Here is a 22,989-nt window from a genome sequence, read left to right on the forward strand (position 1 = left end):
TGAGCTGCCCAGTGAAAGTGGGGCAGTGGCTGGACTGGCATTTAGTGGTCCTGTGTCTCTCAGCCCAGGCTCTTTCCCTGCCTGGAAGCCTTTCTTTAGGGAGCTAGATGCAGAAAGATCAATCTCTTCTTGGACATTTAATTCAACCCTCCCTCAGGACAGTATTTATGAGATCTGAAACTGAGACCCTTTGATTTTTTCTTTCCTAAGAAAACTCATACTCTCAAAGATGGCCCTGGGAACCAGCAGGAAAGGAAGCCTGAGGCACAAAGGGAAGTGGATGTCCTCCCTTGGGAGAAGTACCGTGCTGCCTGGAGAACCATGATTCCCTTCCGTCCCAAGCCAAAGTGAGTCCTGAGAGGGAGGGAAGGGCAGAAGCCACCAGGGCGATAATCCTCAACCCTCACATCCTTCCCAAGGTTACCTAACCATGTCCCTATCCAGTCATGTCACTCAACCAATGCTTACAGAGCAGCCTGAGATGCCTCAGGAGAGCACGGGCCTTCCAAGTGCTCATTCATGACAAGGATCACTGAGCACCCACATGTGCCAGGCATCATAGACCACAGGAGCGCAGTGACGTGAGCGAGACAACATGATCTTTTCCACCACACGGGGGAGAAAGACAATAAGCAAGTGGACTCCTAAGTAGACACGTGATCCAAGCTGTTCGAGGAGGATGAATGGAGACCGATGGCATTTGAGAGCTTGATAGGTTGAGGGACTTAAACTGGGACCTGGAGGATGAACCAGAATTTACTAGACAAGAGAAGGGGAAAAATGATCTGGGCAGGGGGCAAACTGTTCCTTAAGGTGGAAGGAACACAGAGTGAGATGTCCTGGAACTGAGTGCCACACGGGATGATGCCATAACATAACATGAGGCTGCAGAGGCCGGCAGATGCCAGAGGACCATGTGGGGCCCTGCAGGCCCCAGTAGGATGCTGGTCTTCATTCTAAGAGTAGAGGGGAGCCGTGGGAAGGGTTCAAAGCCCCATGATGTTAACCTTACATTGAGGAATCAAAGAAATTCTATTTATCCTTCTCCATTAAATCACAGTTTGCTGTAACCATCTCCAGATTGTTTTCTAACTTGATACAGTCTTGCTGTCAGGGGCCCTACAGAATCACACTCTAAGCATGTGCATATTCATTTATTCATCATTTATTGACAGGACCTTCATACTCTCCTAGTCTGATTCTTCAGCATTTTATTACCAAGAATCTCTTTTGTGTTTGATTCTCTCTCTAGCACATTTTCTTTTCTTTAATTTTTTAGATATATATTTTTAGTAGTCAATGGATTTTTTATTTTATTTATTTATATGTGGTGCTGAGTATTGGAACCTAGGGCCTCACACATGCCAGGCAAGCCCTCTACCACTGAGACACAACCCCAGCCTTCCAGCACATTTTCTAAGAGTTTATCTATCAACAAACTGCATTTCTGGGCTGGGGATGTGGTTCAGCGATAGAATGCTTGCCTAGCATACACAGGCCCTGGGTTCAGCCCCCAGTGTGGGGAGGCACTTAAAAACAAGCTACATTTGGTTTCTCATTTTCTAAACAATCAAAACTTCTATCAACACTAGCCACATTGTTATCACACTGGGTTGATAATCTCCACCAAGAGCAAAGTTCAAGCTCTCTGTTCGTTGGTTCTAGAGTTTACGTATTAGATAAACACGGTTTCTGTTGGGCCTTTGGAATATTGGCACTAGCTCACAGAGTCTCGCCCTACCTGGGGTGGTCATGGATGGCCCCACATACCTGGTGAAACCACCACTCCTTCCCTCCTGCCTCTCTCTAACATCTTGGGCAAGAGTGAGATTAACCTTGTCCAGAACACACAGCCCTAGTGGGCTGGTTGTGAGGGTATAAAGGGCCAGCGAGTGGAGAAAAGAAGCCACAGTGCTCCCCACCCCCAAATCTCATGAATTTGTCATTTTCATCTTCCTATCTTTCTCCCCAAATAATTTTCAAATTGACTTTTCCTCATGTTGAAATGCATAACATTACAAGAAATTTTGAAAATAGAAGAAAAAATGACACACAATTCCAATACACTTCATCCGACAATTTTTGTCTGTATTTGAGTCATTCTCAAAGACAAGAATTTTTTACTTTTTATTCTATTTTATTATTTTTGTAAAAGATACCTAGAAAATTAAAACATTGATAATCTTTTCCCTTTGCCAATTCCAATTCCTTTTTCAAAACAATTTGATACAACTATACATATTGTTTTGTGTTTTCTCCCTCTTTTCTTCTTCCTTTTTATGTATATATTTTTAAGTACTGATTTTATTGATCAACAAGTGACCTTTTTTTTCCTTCCTTAAGATACTTGAAAATTTTTCCATGTCCTAGATATAGATTAACTCTTATTTTTAAAAATTTCTATATTATGTTCCATGTATGGGTATATCATAGTTTCTCCCTTTTTTCTTAAATAATTGCCCTATTAATGGGAATTTTTTTCCCAGGTTTTAACTTACAAATAATAATCATGAAAAAATACTGTGTGTACACACCTGGTAGTTTTTACATAGTTATAATTCATGCTTTCAAAATCTTGAGCTAATTTCATTTTTCTTCTCTGTGACCTCCCTGCTAGGTTTCCTGCCTCTCACCCGCTGGATGATGCTGGTCTGTTCTCCTACCTCACACTGTCATGGCTCACCCCACTCATGATCCAGGGTTTACAGAATTGCTTAGATGAGAACTCCATCCCTCTGCTGTCTGTCCACGACGCCTCCGCCAAAAACGTCAAAAGGTAGCCTGTCACTTAATGGGTTAAAGAGCATCTCTTGGAGGGACGGTGGTTGTTAGTCCACCCTCAGTCAATTTGGTTCTTCCTTTACAGCAAGGGGCCTCATGCTAGATGGACGGTTCTTAATCTGGGTCTCATGAATCTCCTGAAATGATAAACTTACTTTGTACATCTGGCTGGAGATTTTTTCCATATCTTTTATGAGATTTGTCAAAAGGCTCATGATCCTAAGAAGATAGAAATTGCCACTTCTAGTCCCAGGTTCCTTTCTTTTTCTTTTCTTTTTTTAAAATACTTTTTATTTTGAGAGAAGGACTTGCTAAGTTGCTTAGAGCATTGCTAAATTTCTGAGATGGGCCTTGGACTTGCAATTATCCTGCCTCGGCCTTACAGGTGCACACCACTGCACCTGGCTCTGGTCCCTTTTGGTGGTTTCTTCTGGATCAGATGTTTAACAGTGGAACTGGGTACATTTTGGGTAAGTGGCCCAATCTCCTGAGCTTCAAGCCGACTACTAACTAGTCATGTGATCACATTTCCTATATTACTCACAAGATAATATGAAGCTCAAATGGGGAAAAAAATGAGTAAGTGATTTAAAATAGCTTGCACTCATGTTCCCACATCTAGTTCCTTCATAAGAGATACCAGGTGGACAATGGAAGCTTCCAATTGTGTTCCAGGAAATTGTAGTCTCAGAGGGGCTTCCCTGAAAACAGCATTCAGTGGTCAGGAGAGTTTGTGAAATGTTTTATATTCCAGCAAGGTCTCGGGGTTAAGAAAGCAAATAGTGTATTTGAGGTAACTAGAAAACCTGTAGTACAGAAACGGACTAAACTTTGACCCATTGCTTCTCAGACTTAGTAAAAACAAACAAACAAAAAGATTCCAGGGAATACCTCTTGGATAAGCCAGATATTGGTCAGACTCTCACCTCTTACCATAATGTTGGACAAGTGGCCCTTTCCAATTCCTGTGTTTTTATGCATAAAATAGTGGACTATAAAATCATTTCATGGAGCTTGTTAGGACTATCTGAAAAATCAAAAGAGGTGGCAAGCTAAGTTTAAAGTATCTGGAGGATAGGGGCATAGCTCAGCAGTGGAGAACGTGCCTAGCATGTGTGAGGCCCTGAGTTTGATTCCCAGTAACACAAAACAATAATAGTAATTAATAATAATAATAATAAAATAAACTAGAAGATGGGAAAGTGCCTGATGCATAATAGGCATCTGCTTAAGTTGTAGTTTGCTTCTTCCATAACCATTGTGTATACAAGATCTAAGTACTTCCATCCACTTTCAGTCCACAAATTCTGCCCTTCTTATTCCATTACTCACTGTATCTGTCCACCAATACTTTTACTCCACTTTTGAATGTTTATTTGAAAAAAAATTATCTGTGCATTTATACCTTTAGGGAAGTAAAGGATTTCTATCTTTATGTTCACTATTTGCAGGCAGAGTTCTGAGTGCAGAAGATTTTCTGACAAACTATTTACCATCATGATCAACTCCACCATCAGCAGCAGCAGTAATAGTATTATCACCACCTTCATTACCATAATGATTCTTAAAATTCTTTATGGTTTTCCAATTTCTGAGCAACTCACCATTGGTTATGTTCTTTGACCTCACAATAGTTTTGAAATAAATATGACACCTTCTATTTTCCCCATTTTACAGATGAAGATGCGAGTTCAGTGAAATGAGGTTATCTGGAGTCACATATCTAATGAAGGGAGGAGATAAATTTGAAATTGAGTCGTTTGACATGGAGTCTGGTGATCATGGCCAGAAATTGGAAGAGTTGCTAGGAGAGCTGTGGGCAGGTTATGGAAAACTTGGATGTGTTTAGTCAAAGTAGAAACAGCTCTAGAGCTTGTCATCTCTGTGGAGTGTGTACATGTAGGGGAGGGAATAAGGAGAGGACACTCTGTGATGCAGTCCAAGAAATCTCACCTGTGAGCGAAAAACTCCTCTAGCACATACAGGTGTCATTAGAACATTTTTGCTTTGCTGAGCTAGGGTCCAGCTCATCTGACTCATCTGTTGGTAGACGTAGGAGAAGATTAATTATTTTATTTATTTATTGTTAAAATACCTTTAATTAATTAATTAATTAATGTATTTATTTTACATGGTGCAGAGGATGGAACCCATTGCCTCACACGTGCTAAGCAAGCACTCTGCCACTGAGCTACAACCCCAGTCCAGGTTTGATTAATTTATAACTCAGGGAAGAAAGCTAGAATTTTGTTTGCAGGTAGAAAAGATCCTTAAGGTGTTTGTTCCCATTGGGTTTTAGGCTAGGTGTGTGTGTCCATGGCTAGAAGAGAGGAGTAGAAAGGGTCAGAACTGTTTGCCTTGAGACTTGGCGAGTCTGGGCAGGGCTGAGAACCAGCTGTTGAATACTGGTGGCAAAGAGTGACCCAGAAAGGGAAGCCATTCTGTCTACCATGCTGGTACAGAGCTGAAGCTTCAAGGAATACAGAAAGTCCCTTGGCATCGTCCTTGATGTTCTCATCGTATGTGATGGTAGCCTGAGCTTTTCAGGCAGTGGAATCAGATATATGGGAGTAGGAGCTAGCATGTTAAAAGGGCAGGTACCACATGGTGATGCAGCTAACAGACTGGGTTGTGAATATGTGAGGCATCCCAGAGCCAGATGAAATCTTCTGGAAGCCCTCAGCTCCACAGAGACTATTGTCCAGTCCTCTGCCCCTGCCTCAAATATAATTCAAAACAAAAAACTATGAGAAAGTCAACACACATTTAACTTTTTCATGTGTTCTTTAGTGCATTTTTGAAACATATATCCATGTTTTCTTCAAAGAAAAATGGTTTGGGGCCAAGCACAGTGGTACTTACTTGTAATTCCAGCAACTAAGGAGGCTGAGGCAGGAGGATAACAAGTCCAAGGCCAGCCTCAGAAACTTACAAGGTCCTAAGCAACTTAGTAAGACCCTGTCTCTAAATAAATAAATAAATAATAAATAAAGAAATAAAAAGGACTGGGGATGTGGCTCAGTGGTTTGCTCCTTTGGTTCAATCCCTGGTACCACAAAAAAAGAAAAAAGAAAAAAAAAGTTTTTGGTTTTTCTGTTTTTGGTGTAACACAAACATCCAAGGCATTGTTACCCTGGAATGTTAAAATGAGGACCCACTTTCATTTGGCTGCTCCAACACTGGGGCATCCTTTGGGAGACTTTGAAATAATCAAAGGCATTTTTTGAAAGGCAAAATTCTGGGCTTTATGAATCTTACTTTGTGTATATAAAATGGAAGCATGACACTATTTAAAGTCCTGGGCCATTTCTTGAACTAACTGTATTTCAGATGAACAAAACAGTTAATGAGGAAAAGCCAGTTTTTTAATTAGATTTTCTTAAAGAGGCCTATTGGATTTGTTCTTTAAATGCAAGGTGTGGACCCTGTTTGATCTTGACTCAAGACAAAGTATTTCAAAAATTGCATTTTTGAAATAATTAGGAAAATTTGAATATAGACAAAATATTAAATATCATTAAGGAATTATTGTGGTTACTATGATTTTTTTAAAAAAAGTCTTATCTGAGATACATATTAAAGCATTTCTCCATGAAGTGACACAATGTTTGAGATTTGCTTTAAATACTCTAGAAAAGTTACAGAGGAAGAAAGATGAAACAAAATTATAAAAATGTTGATAATCTTAATGATGAAGGATGAGTACTTGGCAGATTCCCTTTTTGTTCTTTCTGTTTTTGAAAATTTCACCAGGCTTAGTGGTCCAGGTCTGTCATCCCAGCCACTCTAGAGGCTGAAGCAGGAAGATCCCAAATTTGAGGCCAGCCTCAGCATTTTCATGAGGCCCTAAGCAACTTATTCAGACCTTGTCTCAAAATAAAAAGGACTGGGGACGTAGCTCAGTGGTAAAGCATTCAATCCCCAGTACTCCAAACAACAACCACCACCAGAGAAAGAGAGTGAGAGAGAGGAAGAAAGAAAGAAGAGAAAGAGAGGATGAAGGAGGGGAGAGAGATGGGGGTGCAGAGACAGATACTTGAGTGACCCATGCAAAGAGATTTCACTTGCCTCAATTTCCCTCTTTTCAAGGCTTCATCACCTTTGGGATGAAGAGGTCTCAAGGCGTGGAACTGCAAAAGCCTGTATGCTGCGAGTGATACTTCGGTTCCAAAGAACAAGGATTATTTTTGGTGTCCTTCTGGGCTGCTGCTTTTGTGTTGCGAGTATACTGGGTCCGGTAAGTGCTGACTTGGTGAGGTTTGGGGACAAGGCTTTAGCGATTAAAAATGGAACAGGGGCCATGTTCAAGTCCATGCCAGGAGTTGGGGATGTTTTTGTCTTAACTGCATCCAGAAAATGAAGATCTTTGGGGGGCAGGGGAGGGCAGTAGTTATCGGTGCAAACTCTGCAGCCACTGCTTAGGTTCAAACTTTGTCTCTGCCACTGAATTTCTGGGTGACTTTGGACAATTTAATTACCCTTTCAGTACCTTGTTTTCCTCATGGAACCCCATAATACCCTCTTGTGTGAATGAAAATCACGATGTCACTAGTCTCATAGTGTAACATTAAGTGAGATAAATATATAATTTGCTTAGAACAAGGTCTGGTTCAGTAGTTTTTGCTGATTTGAGAAATATCCGGACAACTCTGGGAATATAGGTAGCAGGAGCTAATAGTCTGCTCCAGGTTCTGTGGGTGGAATGAATGGACTCTATTTCCTCTCCTCTTGCTCCTCAGTCCAAGATGCTCATTTCAGAGAAAGGGTCTGATTGGTCAGTTTGCTGGGGTCACATACTCAGGGGTTCACCAGAGGGTGGGGCACTTTGACTGACAATCTAGTCCCGACTGCATGCAATGGGGGCAGTAAAAGTGTCCCCAGAGGAAAACTGAGGCACTGTTACCGCTTTGGGGGAGAAGGTATATAAGTCAGGAAGAAACAGCTGATGACACCAAAGGGACCGCTGACCTGTGGGATAGTTAGTAATGATATGGAAAATGAAAAATTCCCAAGATAATGTGGACTGGAAAAAGGGGGTGAAAAAGAAGACCAGGCGCTGAAAGCTTTCATCTCCCAAGACAAATGTTTTCGGTGCGGCTACAGACAGGGAGGAGGTGTTTTATCATCCCTAAAGTAACTGGAGGAGGCGTCAATCTCCTGCAAAGTAAATCCTCTCCAGACACTGCCCACAGAGCCCTGACCCACAAAAGTTCAAATTCCTGAGCGCCCAGGGAAACTGATATGTGCACTAGATCACCCCTCAAAACAATGGCTCATTTTCCACTAGGAAATTGGGTCCACCAACGCCATTTCATCCCTACATTCCTTGTTCCTGTGTGAGACTTGATCCCTGAATAAACAGCTGAGATGATTCGGGAGGTTTGCGCCCAGTCAGGTCTTTTTGTGCTAACAGTTAGCATGCTGGGTGTTTTCCATTTGTTCCTTTAGATCCACTTTCCACCTGACCCTGTGCTGTGGGTGTGGGATCTATATGGGTCACACCAACAGGGCTCCCCTTTCCTCTGGCATCAGGCTGGGCTTGATCACTGACTCTGGTAGGAGGCTAGAAGGTAGAAGAATGAGGGCAGACTGCCTCTCCTCACGACCCGAGCTCCTGAGGTGCCCTCTCTTCATGTTTCCCCCCTCTGGGTCCATTAACCTCACTCTGCCCTCTCCCCTTAGCTCTAGGGTGGTAGCAGTTCCCTGCTGTTTCTAGCTCCATAGTACTCTACCATCCCTTCTTGGACTTCCTAAGTTCTGCCATGCCTCTGTAAATAGTCACTTTATTAACTTCTAAAATATCCAGTGTGTGTGAGTGTGTGTGCACGTGTGTGTGCATGTCCCCTGTTTCCTGTCAGAACCAGTTCCTAGGTGGCAGAGCTGGGATTCAGATCTGGGTCAGTTGAATTCTCAGGTCTCCTCCAACTGGACTTTGACCTTCTTAAGGGTAGGATTGTGTCTGAGTCCATTTTGATCCTTCAGCAAATCCCTGACATTAACTCTGACTTCCCTGTCCTTCTTTCAGGAAATAAGTATGAAACATGTGCCTGAATGGCTTGGGAGGTCCAAATGGTCCAAACTCCTATTTCATTTTAGATGCTGCTTATACCAAAGATCCTCGAATATTCTGAAGACAGGTCAGGGAATATTGTCCGTGGAGTGGGTCTTTGCTTTGCCCTTTTTCTCACCGAGTCTTTGAAGTCTCTGAGTCTGTGCTCAGTCTGGACCATCAACCAGCGAACAGGCATCAGGATTCGAACAGCAATTTCCTCCTTTGCCTTTCAGAAACTCCTCCAGTTTAAGTCTCTAACACATATCACCTCAGGAGAGGTAAGTGACTGGGGCAGACTTCCCTTCCCCTCCTCCAAACAGTGTCTGGGAGCCAAAGAAGGGAGAGAGGGAGTTAGGGAGGAAGAAGAGGAAGAAAGAAAATAATTCTTAGAACCATCAACTACTGCCTCTGGTTCACAAAAACAGGTCAACAATAATCCAAGCTGCCACTTGCATTCAGAGTACTTGGAAAGAATCTATCTGTTCATTTGGTCCTGCCTGGGCCAAATTCTGTTCTGGGCACTGGGAATTCAACTGTGAACTAAAAAGACACAAACATTAGTAGAAGTGCTTTGGAAAGGACATCCCCTAAGCCCACCTGGGGTTGGGGCTCAGGGAGGACTTATAGCTTAGGGAGTTGTAGGCAACAACAACCATAGGCAACCTGAGTTTTAATATTCTTCTGTGTGAAAGAGAAATACTTAAACCTGCCTGATGGATTGACTTTTCAGTCTTTGCTCTTGCTCTTCTTACAACATAGCACAAACATCAGTGAGGCTAGAGGAAGATACTCCAACATGGATTCCATTGCCATGGGGGGTATATGGGAAATTCAATATATTTAATTTCAATTTTCCTATTTTTCTGTTGCTCACCGATTGCAATTGAGGAGTGTGGGTTACTTTTATGTTTAGATCAGCATTTTAATTTTTGGAAAAGGCAGTCATGCTTTGATTCTTTCTCAAGCCAACTCCCTTTGCGATCTGACATCAGTCCCTCATAATAATCGCTAAGTTACACTAAGCCAGACATTGTCCCAAGGGCTTAACTTGTATTGCCCCAGGCAGTCCCTCTGACATGCCTCTCTTCTCAGCGTCAGCTCTTCCCATATCCTCTCCTCAGGTCCTGGGTTGGCATCTTCCCTTCCATCCAGGCTGGGCTCAACCTCCTGCTCCTTCCAGTTCCCTCATACATTAGACAAGTCCACCCTCTGGTCTTTAAAAAATCCCACTCATCCTTCAAGGCCCAGTTTAGATGTCCTGTCCTTCTTGATGGTCTCCCCAAACCCTACCCTGGGCCCTTTCTTCACTACACCTTACAGTTCTTTTTTGTACAAAGCTGGCTACCCCACTAATATGAGCCCCCTTCAAAGACACAAACCATTTCAAATTCACCACTTAATCCCTCAAAAGAGTCAGCATCTGAATTAGGACAGATATCCCCAACACATCTGTTAAACCATTGTCAAGTAGAAGTTTTCTGTAAACTCAACGAGCTGACAAACATTAGGTATTTATTGTAACCATCTCTACTATTATCATACTTCACCTTTTTATTAGCTCTGTGTCCTTAGGTAACATGCCCAGCCTCCTTAACACTGTAGAAAAAGAACAGAACCAATCTCACAGGATTGTTGTCTCACAGGATTAAACGTTAGCACATATAAAGCAGGTAGAAAGGGAATAGCAATTCATGTGTCAGTGGTGTAATTATTATTAGTTTCTGTTAGGCCTTGAACTGGAAGGCTGTCCTGCTTTCCTGCCCTTGACTGACAATTAAAAGGTCCAGACAGCCCTTCTCCCTGTTTTTCTTGGCAAAGTTATCATAACAATTGCTAAGTTACTGTTACTCTAAGTCAGACATGGTTTCAGATGCTTAGCTTGTATTAGCTCAGTCATTTTCTGACATCCCTCTTGCATGATGGATTCTGTTAATGTTCCCCTTGTCACAGAGGAGGAAAACAGGGCAAGGGCAGGGTGGGTAATATGGGTAGTGTGTACAAGGTCATGTGACTGGTCAGTAGTAGAGCATGAATTTGTTCACAGTGGCCTGGCCTCTAACTGTTGCATGTACCTGCCTCGCTAAGGGAGACCTGCACTGAGGCCTTCCCTGGTTCCTTTCTGCATGTCTCTGTTCTGAGCACCTGCTGTATGCAAGGTCATATTTCTCCAAATCATTTTCACAGAAACATAAAGCAAATGGCCCATTTGGAAGTGGAGATGAACTGACTACTCAAGGAGGGGTTTTTGAGAGTTGCTTCTATACATTTTACTTTAGAAAACTCAACTGAATACATTCTCCTTGGGAGAAAAAAAAAAAAAAAAACAAGAAAAAAATGTACAGATGACTAGTAATGTAAGTCAGATTTAAAGTACTTGCCTCCTGGGCATGAGACCCTGGGTTCAATCCCTAGCATCACAAATACACATGTGTGTGCACACACACACACACACACACACATTATACAGAGGATGCCCTAGACGTTGTCTCTTCCCTTATACACAGAGGTTATCACCATTATCATTTTTCAATTCATTTTATATTCTTCTAGACCTCTCAAAGTACATGTAGGCACACATGCAAGTTACTCATAGAAAATATGTTATATTATGTGTGTGCGTGTGTGCGTTTACATAAATTCTACTACATTTTATGTATCTTTTTGCAATTTTTTTTTTTTTTTGTACAGGGGATTGAACTCGGGGGTACTTGACCGTGGAGCCACATCCCCAGCCCTATTTTGTGTTTTATTTAGAGACAGGGTCTCACTGAGTTGCTTAGCACCTCTCTTTTGCTGAGGCTGGCTTTGAATTCAAAATCCTCCTGCCTCAGCCTCCTGAGCTGCTGGGATTACAGTCTTGAGCTACCTCACCTGGCTTGCAACTTCTTTTTATTGATAGAAAACCTCGTTATGTTTTAGCTTCTCATGTTAGCACACATAGATCTTCCTCGTTCCTTTTCAGTAATGCCTAATCATAATTATAGTACTTTCAATGTCCCAAAATAAATTGCTTTATGGGCATTATCTCACTCAATTCTCAAAGAAAATTATGAGGTAGGTAGTATTATTATTATTACCTTATTTTACTGATGAGGTGCAGAGGCACAGGGAGTGTAAGCCCTTGTCTGTGGTTCCACAGCAAGTGAATGACAAGTCTGGGACATGAGCTCTGGTAGTTTAGGTCCAGGACCCAATGTTCCCAGTGCTTCTGGGTGGACTTTTTTGGGGGGGAGGGGTATCAGGGATTGAACTCAGGGGCACTCAACCACTGAACCACATCCCCAGCCCTTTTTTTTTTTTTTGCGGGCGGGGCTGGGGATTGAACCCAGGGCCTTATGCATGCAAGACAAGCACTCTACCAACTGAGCTATATCCCCAGCCCCTTTGTATTTTATTTAGAAACAAGTTCTCACCAAGTTGCTTAGTGCCTTGCTAAGTTGCTGATGCTGTCTTTGAGCTGGTGATCCTCCTGCCTCAAACTCCTGAGCTGCTGGGATTACAGATATGAGCCCAGCTGGAGTGAACCTTTTGACCTCTTCCCACCAAAGACATGTGGGCTGTGTCCAGGGTTTGGCTGGAATAAACAGTGCTGTGTGAACATCTTTGTGCATGCTTCTCCAGCCTGTATCAATGTTTTCTCAGCAGAGAAATGAAGATCACATGGTCTGTGCAATTTTTAATTTTAGAAGTTATAGTTAAATTACCTCCAAAGAACCTATTATGCCACCCAATGTGCTTTAATTATTTTTTAAAGGCCCAGGTTGGGACATGTTCTGTGAACTGGAAGGAGATCAGGTGATATTAAAGGAAATCACTTCTTAAGCAATTCATATTGGTACCCTATAGGACATGAATAAATTGTTTTCTTAAAGATTTCTTGATTTGGAATGTCAGTTTTTATATGACATTAAATTTATATGACATTTTACATGACATTAAATTAAACATGACCTTTATGTGTGGAGAGAGGGCAGTGGGTAGAAAAATCTACAGCAAAAATGAAGAAGGAGCAAGAGACGATGACTCAGTTAATATTATTAGTAGTAGAACAATGAATATAACGAAATAGAATAGTAGAACATAAACAATGATCTGAAATCTAGATATTATTAGTAATAATAGTAGTAAAAGATACCTTCAGTTAAAGTGCAATCTGTACGGAAACTTTATATTTCATTCAAATTCCCAGAGAAACATAAGAAGCAGGTATAATGACTTAGGCTTTGCAGATGGGAAGCTGAGGCATGGAGTGGGCAAGTACCTCGTCAGGGGTCAATAGCCAGTCAGAGGAGAGCTGTGAACCTGGGAAGTCTTTGTCTGCTCTTCCTCTGCCCCAAAGCCTTCCTGTTAGAAGAGCATGGCGAGACCACCGGCCATCCTGTCTGGGTACTGGAGAGGTGATACCTGTGCCCTGGGCTTGCTGTCTTACAGGTCATCTGCTTCTTCACCAGCGACCTACACTACCTGTTTGAAGGGGTGTACTATGGCCCCATGTTACTGCTCACCTGTTCCTTGCTGATGGCCTGCAGCATTGCCACCTACCTTATTCTTGGACCCTCTGTGCTCATTGCCATGCTTTGCTATCTCCTGGTTTTCCCATTGGAGGTAACATCCTTCTTTGCCCCCCACTTCATGTTGGGCATCCCCTAGAACTCCCAGGGCTCTGGAATCTAGGATCCCGCTGAGGGGGAGTGTTGCCTCTTGTTCATTCCATTGTGGTCAAGATTCAGCTTCAAGTCCTACTGCCCACTGTCCTCCGGCCACCATGCTTGGTTAATAAATAAGATGTGAATGTGATGGGCGGGGTCTGCCGCTTAGGCTTCCACGAGGGATTATGTGCTTCACAGACTTTCCTTGATCCTTGATAGATGACCTCTGTTAAAGAGTCTTATTCCTTCCACCTGGTTAAAAAAAAAATGTAGATGGCACAGTAAATGGGAGGAAGGAAGGAAATGTGCTGCCAAGATTCAGGTGAAATAAAATTGGGCAAAGCAGAAGTGACTCTGAATGGTTGAAATTGAATGTTTTCCTCCCTCAGTACAGTTACTGTCCTCCAAAGGGATTGCATTGTTAGGGGCTTCAGGTTTCAGGAAGCAAAAGAGCTGTATTTCTGTTCAGCTAGCTGCAGCCTGGCTTGGGGCCCAGGAAAGAAAGGCCCTCGGGTTGCCCTAAGACTTGAGGTATCTGTTGGAAAACCTTTAACAGGGACCAGCAACTAAGAGCCATAATGGATTCACTCAGTACAGGATTAAACCTGTACTCTGTTCACATCTGGAGTTTACAGTTTTTACAGTTTACTTCTTTTACTTTTTCTTTTTTCTTTTGTACTTGGGATTGAACCCAGGGATGCTTAATCACTGAGCTACATTCCCAGTCTTTTTTTTTTAATTTTTTTATTTCGAGACAGGGTTTCACTAAGTTACTTAGGGCCTTGCTAAGTTGTTGAGGCTGGTTTTGAACCCCCGATTCTCCTGCCTCAGCCTCCCGAGTCTCTGGGATTATAGGCATGTGCCACTGTGCCCAGCTGGAATTTGCCTTTGAAAATACAGTTGACCCTCTTTATCTGCAGGTTCTGCATCCCAGGAATCAATGAACCATGGATAGAAAATGTTTGGGGAAAAAACTACTCCTGTGCTGAAAATGTGTAGACTTTTTTCTTGTAATAATTTCCTAAACCATACTGGATAATTACCATTTACATAACCTTTACTTTGCATGAAGTATTCTACAGGAATCTAAAGATAATTTAAAGTATACTAGAGGATGTGCGTAGGTTATCTGCAAATACGACCTCATTTTATATAACGGACTTAAGCATCTGTGGGTTTTGGTGTCCTGGGGTGGAGGAGGGTCCTAGAACTAATTCCCCAAGGATAGTAAGAAGGGGTAAGTGTATTCCCAGGTACTCTACTAATGCCGATTGAACTCCCCTGTGTAAGGAATCCCATGGAAACCATGCTGGACACGGGAAATCACATAAGGGAGTTTATTAAGCTAACAGTCTCCCTGCAGGGTAAGAGAGAAAATGAGAGGAAAAGAGAAAGGACGCGCGCTAGAGAGAGTGTGAAAGCCAGGAGGATAGAGAGAGTGAGGAGGAGAGAGAGAAGGATGAGAAAAGATGGCGGGGTAACTACAGTAAAGCAATTGAATTCCCCGGGCTAACAAGGGACCAATATCGGAGAAGGACACTTGCAAGCTGACTGATGAACCAATAGCTAGCTAGGATGTTCACAGATTGACAAGTGGTTGGGAGGCGGGGAAAATGGCTGCACCAGAAAGGTCAGGGGGAGCAGCTTTGTACATTACACCCTGCCCTTGTCAAAAGTCACTGTTGTGCATTAACACAGTCACTGCACCCTGACTCAGGTATTCCTGACCAGAATGGTCGTGAAGATACAGAATCACACATCTGAGGTCAGTGACCAGCGCATCCGTGTGACCAGTGAGGTTCTCACTCGCATTAAATTGATTAAAATGTACACGTGGGAGAGACCATTTGCAGAAATGATTAAAGGTATGCAGAGTCTGGTTTTCTGCTCAGAGCCTGGTGACACCATGGTGTTGCAAGCCCGTCACCTTTGAGGGATTCTTTCATGCTTGTACTAACTTTTGGTGTATTTCTTTTCTTTTAATCTCCCAGACCTAAGAAGGAAGGAGAGGAAACTCTTGGAGAAGAGTGGGTTTGTCCAGAGCCTGACTACTGCCACCTTGTTCATCACCCCGACAGTGGCCATAGTCGCCATGTTTCTTGCTCACACTTTCTTAGAATTGAAACTCACAGCTTCATTAGTAAGTGTCCTGGTGCTCTGTCCCCACCCCACCCTGCATCCAATAGTGATGGGGAGTTTTCACATGTGTCCTTCCCAGCCCATGCTCCTCAAAGACGGAAAGCTTTGCAAATGGATACTGTATGTTGATTTTGGTTTTTCCAGATGATGCAAGTTTTCTTCCTCCTCAGCCCATCTGAGAAAGTGACATCCCTTGCAGAGCAGCGGTGGGAGGGAGGGATGGCAGAATCCTCTGGGGGTGCTGAGAGGTACATGCGTAGTTAAAACTCTTGACCATTCTCACAGAATCGGAGGAGTTTGATCCCAAAATAAGGGCCCTGGAACCGCACTTTGAATGGAAAGGTGTAGCTTCTTCAGTCTTTCCCTTTGTGGCCAGACCCTGGCCCCAAGAAGCAGCAGCTGCCTTTTAGGGTAAAGAATCCAATTCCTTGTAGAGAATAGGACAGGGTACCACTCTTGGAGAGGGGGGAATCCAGTCAGGCCAGGAGCTTGCACCTGAAGTGAGAAGGGGAGTCTTTGAGGGTCTGTGGCCAAGCTGTGTGCTCCAGGCAGCTGTCCCATCACCTCTGCTTGGCACCAGAGAACCACCCCTGAAATGTCTGAGTGTGAAGGTTGGTTGGGGCTTTGGAAGAAAAACATTCAGGAGGGCTTTAGGTGGACTGCACTCAAACCAAGGTAGGAGCAGACCAAGGCACTCAGCACCACTCAAGTTTATCTTTGGATTTAAATTGAAGATGAAAGGGGTGGCGATGGGCTTAGATTAGAAGGTCCTTCAGGCACCTCAGATGTCATACTCAGGGAGCTATGATCCTGTGGTGGTTTGCTGTATCAGAGTGGGGTTTGCCTTAGGCTTGAAGGGTAAGGAGATTTGGGATGTTAAAGAGGAAGCAAGCAATACTTTAGTCAGCTATTTCACTGCTGTGACTGAAAGATCTGACCAGAACAATTGTAGAGGAGGAAAAGTTTATTTGAGGGCTCAGGTTTCAGAGATCTTAGTCCGTAGAAGGCCAGCTCCATTCCTCAGAGTTTGAGGTGAGGCTGAACATCATGGCGGGAGAGTGTGGCAGAGGGAAGCAGCTCACATTATGATCAGAAAGCAGAGAGAGAGTCTCCACTCTTTGGCTACAAAATATATACCCAAAGCCACGCCCCAATTCCCACCTCCTCTAGCCACATCCTACCACTTCAGTCCCCACTCAGTTAATCCCTATCAGAGGATTAATTCACTGATTGGGTTAAGACTTTTACAACCCAATAATTTCTCCTCTGAATGTTCTTGCATTGTCTTGCGTGTGAGCTTTTGGGGGACACCTCACATCCAAACCATAACAAGCATTTAAGACAAAGAAGAAAGAGGATCTTGATCATGGTGATAATACCAAGCTACATGAACAGTAAAGTTCTCTCCAATGGATTTTCTCAGGGTTTCCCAAACCTTATTCTTGTACTGACTTTGGTGATTCTTGTCACTATGCCAATAAGGACAATGAGCAACCTGCCTAGGGTTACAGAATTACCCAATGACTAAGCTGCAACAGGAAGGAGGCCTTCTAAGTATAAGACTCCAAGACAAGTGCTCCTTCCTCCCCTTTCTCAGTGTCTCCCAAATACCAGCTTGGTAGAAGCTGCAGGGTGGCTCTGTGACTTGAGACTCTGGGAAGGGAGCCCCAGGGAAGGCAGGAAGCAGCAACGACTGAGACCCGCGCCGCCTCCTCCCCCTCTCATCCAGGCCTTCACCGCAGTGGCCACCCTGAATCCCCTGCGCCTGGCAGTGTTCTTTGTGCCCTTTGCGGTTAAAGCCCTCACGAATTCCAAGTCTGCAGCGGAGAGGTTCAAGGTGAGTGGAGAAAAGACTGGCTGCCTGGCGCTCTGCTCCAGAGCTTATTTGCCTTCATCCCCTGTGATGCTCCTTCTGACTGTGTCCCTGGCTAAGGTGGAGGAGAGAGGCATTGGCTATCTCAGTGACTTCCCATGCTCGGGCTGGGGTAACAGATGAATCAAGACAGGTCCCCGTCCCCAAGGAGATCTTAGGATAGTGAATCCAAGCCAGGTTTCAGACAGGTGGTCTGCAGACCTGATCTAGATTTACATAGGATTATCCTGGTAGCCTTACTTGAAAACCAAAACCAAAAACAACAACAACAACGAAACAACAACAACAACAACAAACCACACACATACACACAAAACTGAAAGCCAAACTTGTATCTGTTGCTTACCTTTAAAAATCTGGAAAATTTATATGAAAAACCAGATTTCTGAATTCTCTTGATTAATCTGCAGATCTGACAACACTGGATCATATTCTCCTGTGGTCAGAAGCAGCTGGAGCTGAGCTGAGCTGCTAGATTCCTGTTTAGATGGGGTGTTTGGATGCAGTTTGCTGCAGACTCCACCATGCCCTCTTGCACCTCTAACATCAGGGCTGCATTTTACTTACCATTTGTCATCTTAGAAATGGTCCACTTCACTTATTTATAAAACTAGTCTTGCTCCAACAGGCATTTGAGTTCCAGGCCTGTATCATCCATCCATCTACCCTTCCACCCATCAATCCTTCTATCCATTCATCCATTCATTTGTTCAATAAATATTTATTGAGCACTTACCACATGCCAGGCACTTGAGAATACTACATTAAATATGACCAATAGTGTCCTTCCTTTCAGGGTTTCCAATCTGGTATTGGAAACAGATAATTAACAAGTAAAGTAATGATCAAAGAGGATTATATCAGATCACAAGAAGAGATATGACCTGTGCAGTCATTAATTCAGAAAGCTGGTGAAGGAGATTAAGGAAGACACACAAACATTTAGAGAGAAAAGTGGGATCAGGTGGGAAATTGATCTCTCTTTGAGAGAACAGTGATCCAGAGCTGGCTCCGTGTGTTTATTATGTAGGTTTTATCATCAAAAGGTTATCCATGGGAAAGTTTCTGCAAAGCAAGCAGGTTCAAAGGTCACAATGCTGACAAGACATTATGGTTATCTTGCTATGCTCAGAATCCTCTATCCTTGGGAGCTAGTGTCTCAGTTTCAAGGTTAAGACTGACAACTCTGAGCTTTTGCATAGAGTGTTTTCAGGCTGGTGTCACCATAGCAACTGGGCAATGTTAACTCATACCTCTGCACAGGGGGATCCCAGTGCAAGCGTACCACAACCACGAGACAATTAAACACCTTGATCTGCATCCCCACACGAGGACAATAAAAGTGTTGTATAGAGTATTTTGGAGAGACTCGAAGGGAATTGTGGATAACCTGGTTGAGGAAGGCCCCTCTCCCGAGGTTATTTTGAGCTGAGTCATGATGACTAGGCAGAGGGAAGAGAAAGTGCAAAAGTCCTGTGGTTGGATGAACTTGGCTTGTCTGAGTAACACAAAGACAGCCCTGTACTTGTCAACAGCCCCAAGAGCTCCTCAGAAACTTCGTCAGGACCCCTGTTCCTTCCTCCCCATGAAGGTTGTCCCTTTTCCTCTCCTTCTTGCCTGCTTTCACCCATGGGGTGGGCAGACATGAAGAATGTACAATCTGGGCTCAGAAGGGAGAGTAAGGGCATCCCAAATGTCAGTAAGTATCCTTCCAGATCTCCGTCTAGGCCAATATTCAGGTAGAGATACATGAATGTAACTTGGCTTCAGGGGGCTCATACTCCCAGATACCTTTTTTAAATGCTAGAATTTATGTAGTTCAGCCCTAGTGTTTTACAGATGGGGAGTTGGAGACAGAGAGAAGTCAGTTTTATTTTCAATAGTTATACATAAAGTTTAATTAGAAAAATGTACAACAATCCCACAAGACAATGGCTAGTAACCCTTGGAATAAGTTAGGCCTTAGTTAATGGTATGCAAATACACAGGTGGTATGCAAATGTGGGGGTGTGGCCTGGTGGTTTAGAATTGTCACCAACAGAGACTCACCTTCTCCTGGTTGGTGGTGATACTTCTAACTTGCAGTGCTTATTAGAAGTTCACTAAACCATATCAGCTGGCAGGTCAGAAAAACTGGCCATGCTTTCCTATTGAACTAAAGAACTGAACTCTCCCTCCCTCCCTCCCTCCCTTCCTCCCTCCCTCCCTTTCTCTTTGTCTTTACAGAAGTTTTTCCTCCAAGAGAGCCCCGTTTCATATGTCCAGGCATTGCAAGATCCCAGCAGAGCCCTGGTTTTGGAGGAAGCCACCTTGTCATGGCGACAGATCTGCCCCGGAGCTGTCAATGGGGCATTGGAGCTGGAGAGAAACGGACACATTGCTGAGGGGGTGACCAGGGCTCAGCCACATTTAGATGCCCTCAGGCCGGAGGACAAAGGGGAGCGCTTTGGCCCAGAGTTGCACAAGATAAGCCTGGTGGTGTCCAAGGTAGCCTTGTCCAAGTCATGCAGGCCAGCCTGCTGCCAAGGCTGGGAGCTTGGCCAAGTAGTTCCCTGATTGAAACCTGCCTTCTCTAAGATCTCCCTTTAAAATACAAATTTTGCTTGAGGTGTAATTCAGTGGTGGTATATAAGCTAGGGCTCAATCCCCAGCACATACCATCCACAGCACCCCCCAACCCCAAATGCAGATTTTTTATGCAGGACCAATACAGGAAGTCTTTCACACTTCAGTGTGAATTAATCAATCTTCTAAATTTGGGGGAAGAATAAGCAAGATCCAGAATAATACAGAAGCACTGTGTGCTTGTCCTTGGGGGAATAAAAGACACAGAAAGGAAAAGGGAAGGAGAATAAACTGATATTTATAAAATTCTTAGTATAAGCCAAGTTCTATCCCACATGGTTTAATTTGGTTTTTCTGTGACCTCACCTTATCTGGCTCCTTCTCTGCCTACTGTTAACAAGAGCAAGCTTCCTGTTCTTCCCGTTTTCACCTCTAGTCCTCTTCTCTATTATATTAGATATTATGTTAATATCTAATAATAGATATAAAATAGATGTAATTATTGATCTATATCTTGTGGGAAGTATAAAATCTAAAATTGATATTACTCATAGTAATAGTTATTAATATCTACATTCTCTACTTAGGCTTTCTCCCTTGGAGATTGTCTTTAAATTCCATCTCTGTGCTGCTATCACTAGCCTGGCAGTGTCCCCTTGGCTCCAGCCTCAACTGCATATTTAACCTTTCTCTGAAATATCCAGCTAACATTTCAAGTGAAGCAGGGTCTTGACTTTCACCTTTCTGATCAGTTCCCCACATCTTCCTCATCTCAGGAGATGACACTACCATTCTTCGAGTGGCGGATGTCTTGGGAGTCAAACTTGATTCCTTTGTTTCCCTCCTACCAACCCCATTGATCAGCAAGCCTGTCAGTTCTGCTTGGACATCTCTCTAGAAACCAACTACCTCTCACCACAGCCCCCTCCACTGCCCTGTACCCACAGTCATCACCAGGGTATTTTCAGAACCTCCTTATCAGCCTCCCTCCTTTTGTTTGCCCTTTTATGATGTCTTACCATGCAGCAGATAGAAGGATCTTTCTAAACTGTAAACCAATTCAAGCCACTCTCCTGCTTAAATTCAGCAACTTCCCACTGCCTTTGCTATAGAGCTCAGGTTTCCTCCAAAAGCTGCCTTTGAACTCTATTCACTTCCTCCTTCCCAACTCCACCAACCTTTTCTCGGCTCTTTGGAAGCGAGCCTCATCCCAGCCTCAGGACCTTTGCACCTCCTGTGCCCACATCCTGGAACACTTTTGCTCCAAATCTTTCTGTTTCTGGTTCTTGTCATTCAGGTCTAAGCTGCAACAATACCTGCTCTCAAGAAGGCTTCCCTATCCGACTAAAACTGCCTTAGCTTCCAAGGAACACTGTGTCATAGGAGCTGATTTTCCTTCAACTTGTATCATTTATTACCTCTGATTTTATCAATTGATTGATTGATTGTTCTGTCTCTCTCCCCCCATCTACTAGAATTAACATCACAGAAAATTTCTTTACTTAGTAAAAGAAGAAACTCAAGTGAATATTTGGTGAATAGATGAATGAATGAATGAATGGATATATGTGTGAGTTCTGTGAGACTCTCTTCTTTAGCTCCACTTTACAGAAGAAGAAACTGGAGGCCAAGTGACTTTCCCAGGATCAGAGTAGAGTAGAGTAGATGCCAATCTGGAATCCAGGCTCCTTAATTCCTCTGCCACTCACGGATTCCTCCCGCTGCCCACTCAGCCCTCTTAGACTGATCTCGAAGCCCCGCCCGAGCTGTCTTGTCTGTGAGGTTTGGGAGTGCCTGTGTTATCATTCCTGTTTATCATTCTGTGTTCAATCCATCCTGCCTGAGCCAGTGGCAGGGTTGTGCCACCGGACCTACCTGTCCCCCTTGACTTTGCAGGGGTTGATGTTAGGGGTCTGCGGCAACACCGGGAGTGGCAAGAGCAGCCTGCTGTCAGCTGTCCTGGGCGAGGTAAGTGACTTGTGGCCACATATATATCCTCCCACAGGCAGTCCCCTGCTCCCACCCCTGAGTGTCCCCAGCGAGGCTTACTGACACTTTCTTCCTGGAAGGGGTCTGAGCAAGTGAGATTTTTTAGTAAATCGCCCCATTTGTGCATGCGCTGTGGGAGTGAGTTGTAAAGCTGCTGCCTCCCAAGCAGCACTTCCCACCCTCAGGCAGCGCTGGGGGGGTGACCGCATCTCAGCTGCCAGGAGACCCCCCTCACCTGCTCTCTGTGATGATACCGGTGTTCCCTGGTTTAATCATTTCATGAAGCCAGACTCATACCACTAAGAAGTGGGACATATGTCCCTTGTTGGGCATCCTTAGGAGCACAGAGGGAAAAGGAAGGAAACAGAGGGTGGAGAGAGCAGGCCCTGGATAGGACACCGCAGTCTTTTTGTTTGTTTGCTTTTGAGACAGGGTCTCTCTGTGTTGCCCTGGCTAATCTTGAACTCTTGGGCTCAAGCCACCCTCCTGCCTCGTCCTCCAGAGTAGTTGGGAATATAGGTGAATGACTGACCCCAACTGATGGGACAATCTTTTTTTTTTTAATTTTTTTTTATTAAAATCTTTTTTATTTTTACAGACTGTATTTTGACTCACTGTACACAAATAGGGTTCAACTTTTCATTTCTATGGTTGTACACAATGTAGATTCACACCATTCATGTAATCATACGTATACATAGAATAATACTGTTTCATTCTACTATCTTTCTGTCCCCCCATCCCTCCCACCCCTTTTTTCTCTACACCTTCCAAAGTTCCTTCATTCTTCTTTTCTCCCCCACAACCCTCCCCTCACTTCATTATATATTGTCATGCACTTATCAGAGAAAACATCAGCCTTTGAATTTTTGGGCTTGGCCTATTTCACTTAGCATGATATTTTCCAGCTTCATTCATTTACCAGTAAATGCCATAATTTT

At 43.6% G+C, this 22,989-nt stretch overlaps 1 protein-coding gene across 3 annotated transcripts in view; it reads left to right on the plus strand.

The window, feature by feature from the left end:
- The window catches only part of Abcc11 (ATP binding cassette subfamily C member 11), a 61,530-nt gene that overhangs the window by 1,352 nt on the left and 37,189 nt on the right, over positions 1-22,989 (plus strand). For all 3 annotated transcript variants that reach the window (XM_047528964.1, XM_047528963.1, XM_047528965.1), the window contains exons 2-11: positions 211-347; positions 2,618-2,776; positions 6,871-7,018; positions 8,878-9,111; positions 13,265-13,438; positions 15,200-15,347; positions 15,474-15,622; positions 17,351-17,458; positions 19,721-19,981; positions 21,956-22,027. In XM_047528964.1, coding sequence (XP_047384920.1) covers positions 211-347; positions 2,618-2,776; positions 6,871-7,018; positions 8,878-9,111; positions 13,265-13,438; positions 15,200-15,347; positions 15,474-15,622; positions 17,351-17,458; positions 19,721-19,981; positions 21,956-22,027 — 1,590 coding nt within the window. The remainder of the gene's footprint in view (positions 1-210; positions 348-2,617; positions 2,777-6,870; positions 7,019-8,877; positions 9,112-13,264; positions 13,439-15,199; positions 15,348-15,473; positions 15,623-17,350; positions 17,459-19,720; positions 19,982-21,955; positions 22,028-22,989) is intronic.

This window comes from Sciurus carolinensis, chromosome 16 (assembly GCF_902686445.1).
Source record: "Sciurus carolinensis chromosome 16, mSciCar1.2, whole genome shotgun sequence".
In the NCBI taxonomy this organism is placed as follows: domain Eukaryota; kingdom Metazoa; phylum Chordata; class Mammalia; order Rodentia; family Sciuridae; genus Sciurus; species Sciurus carolinensis.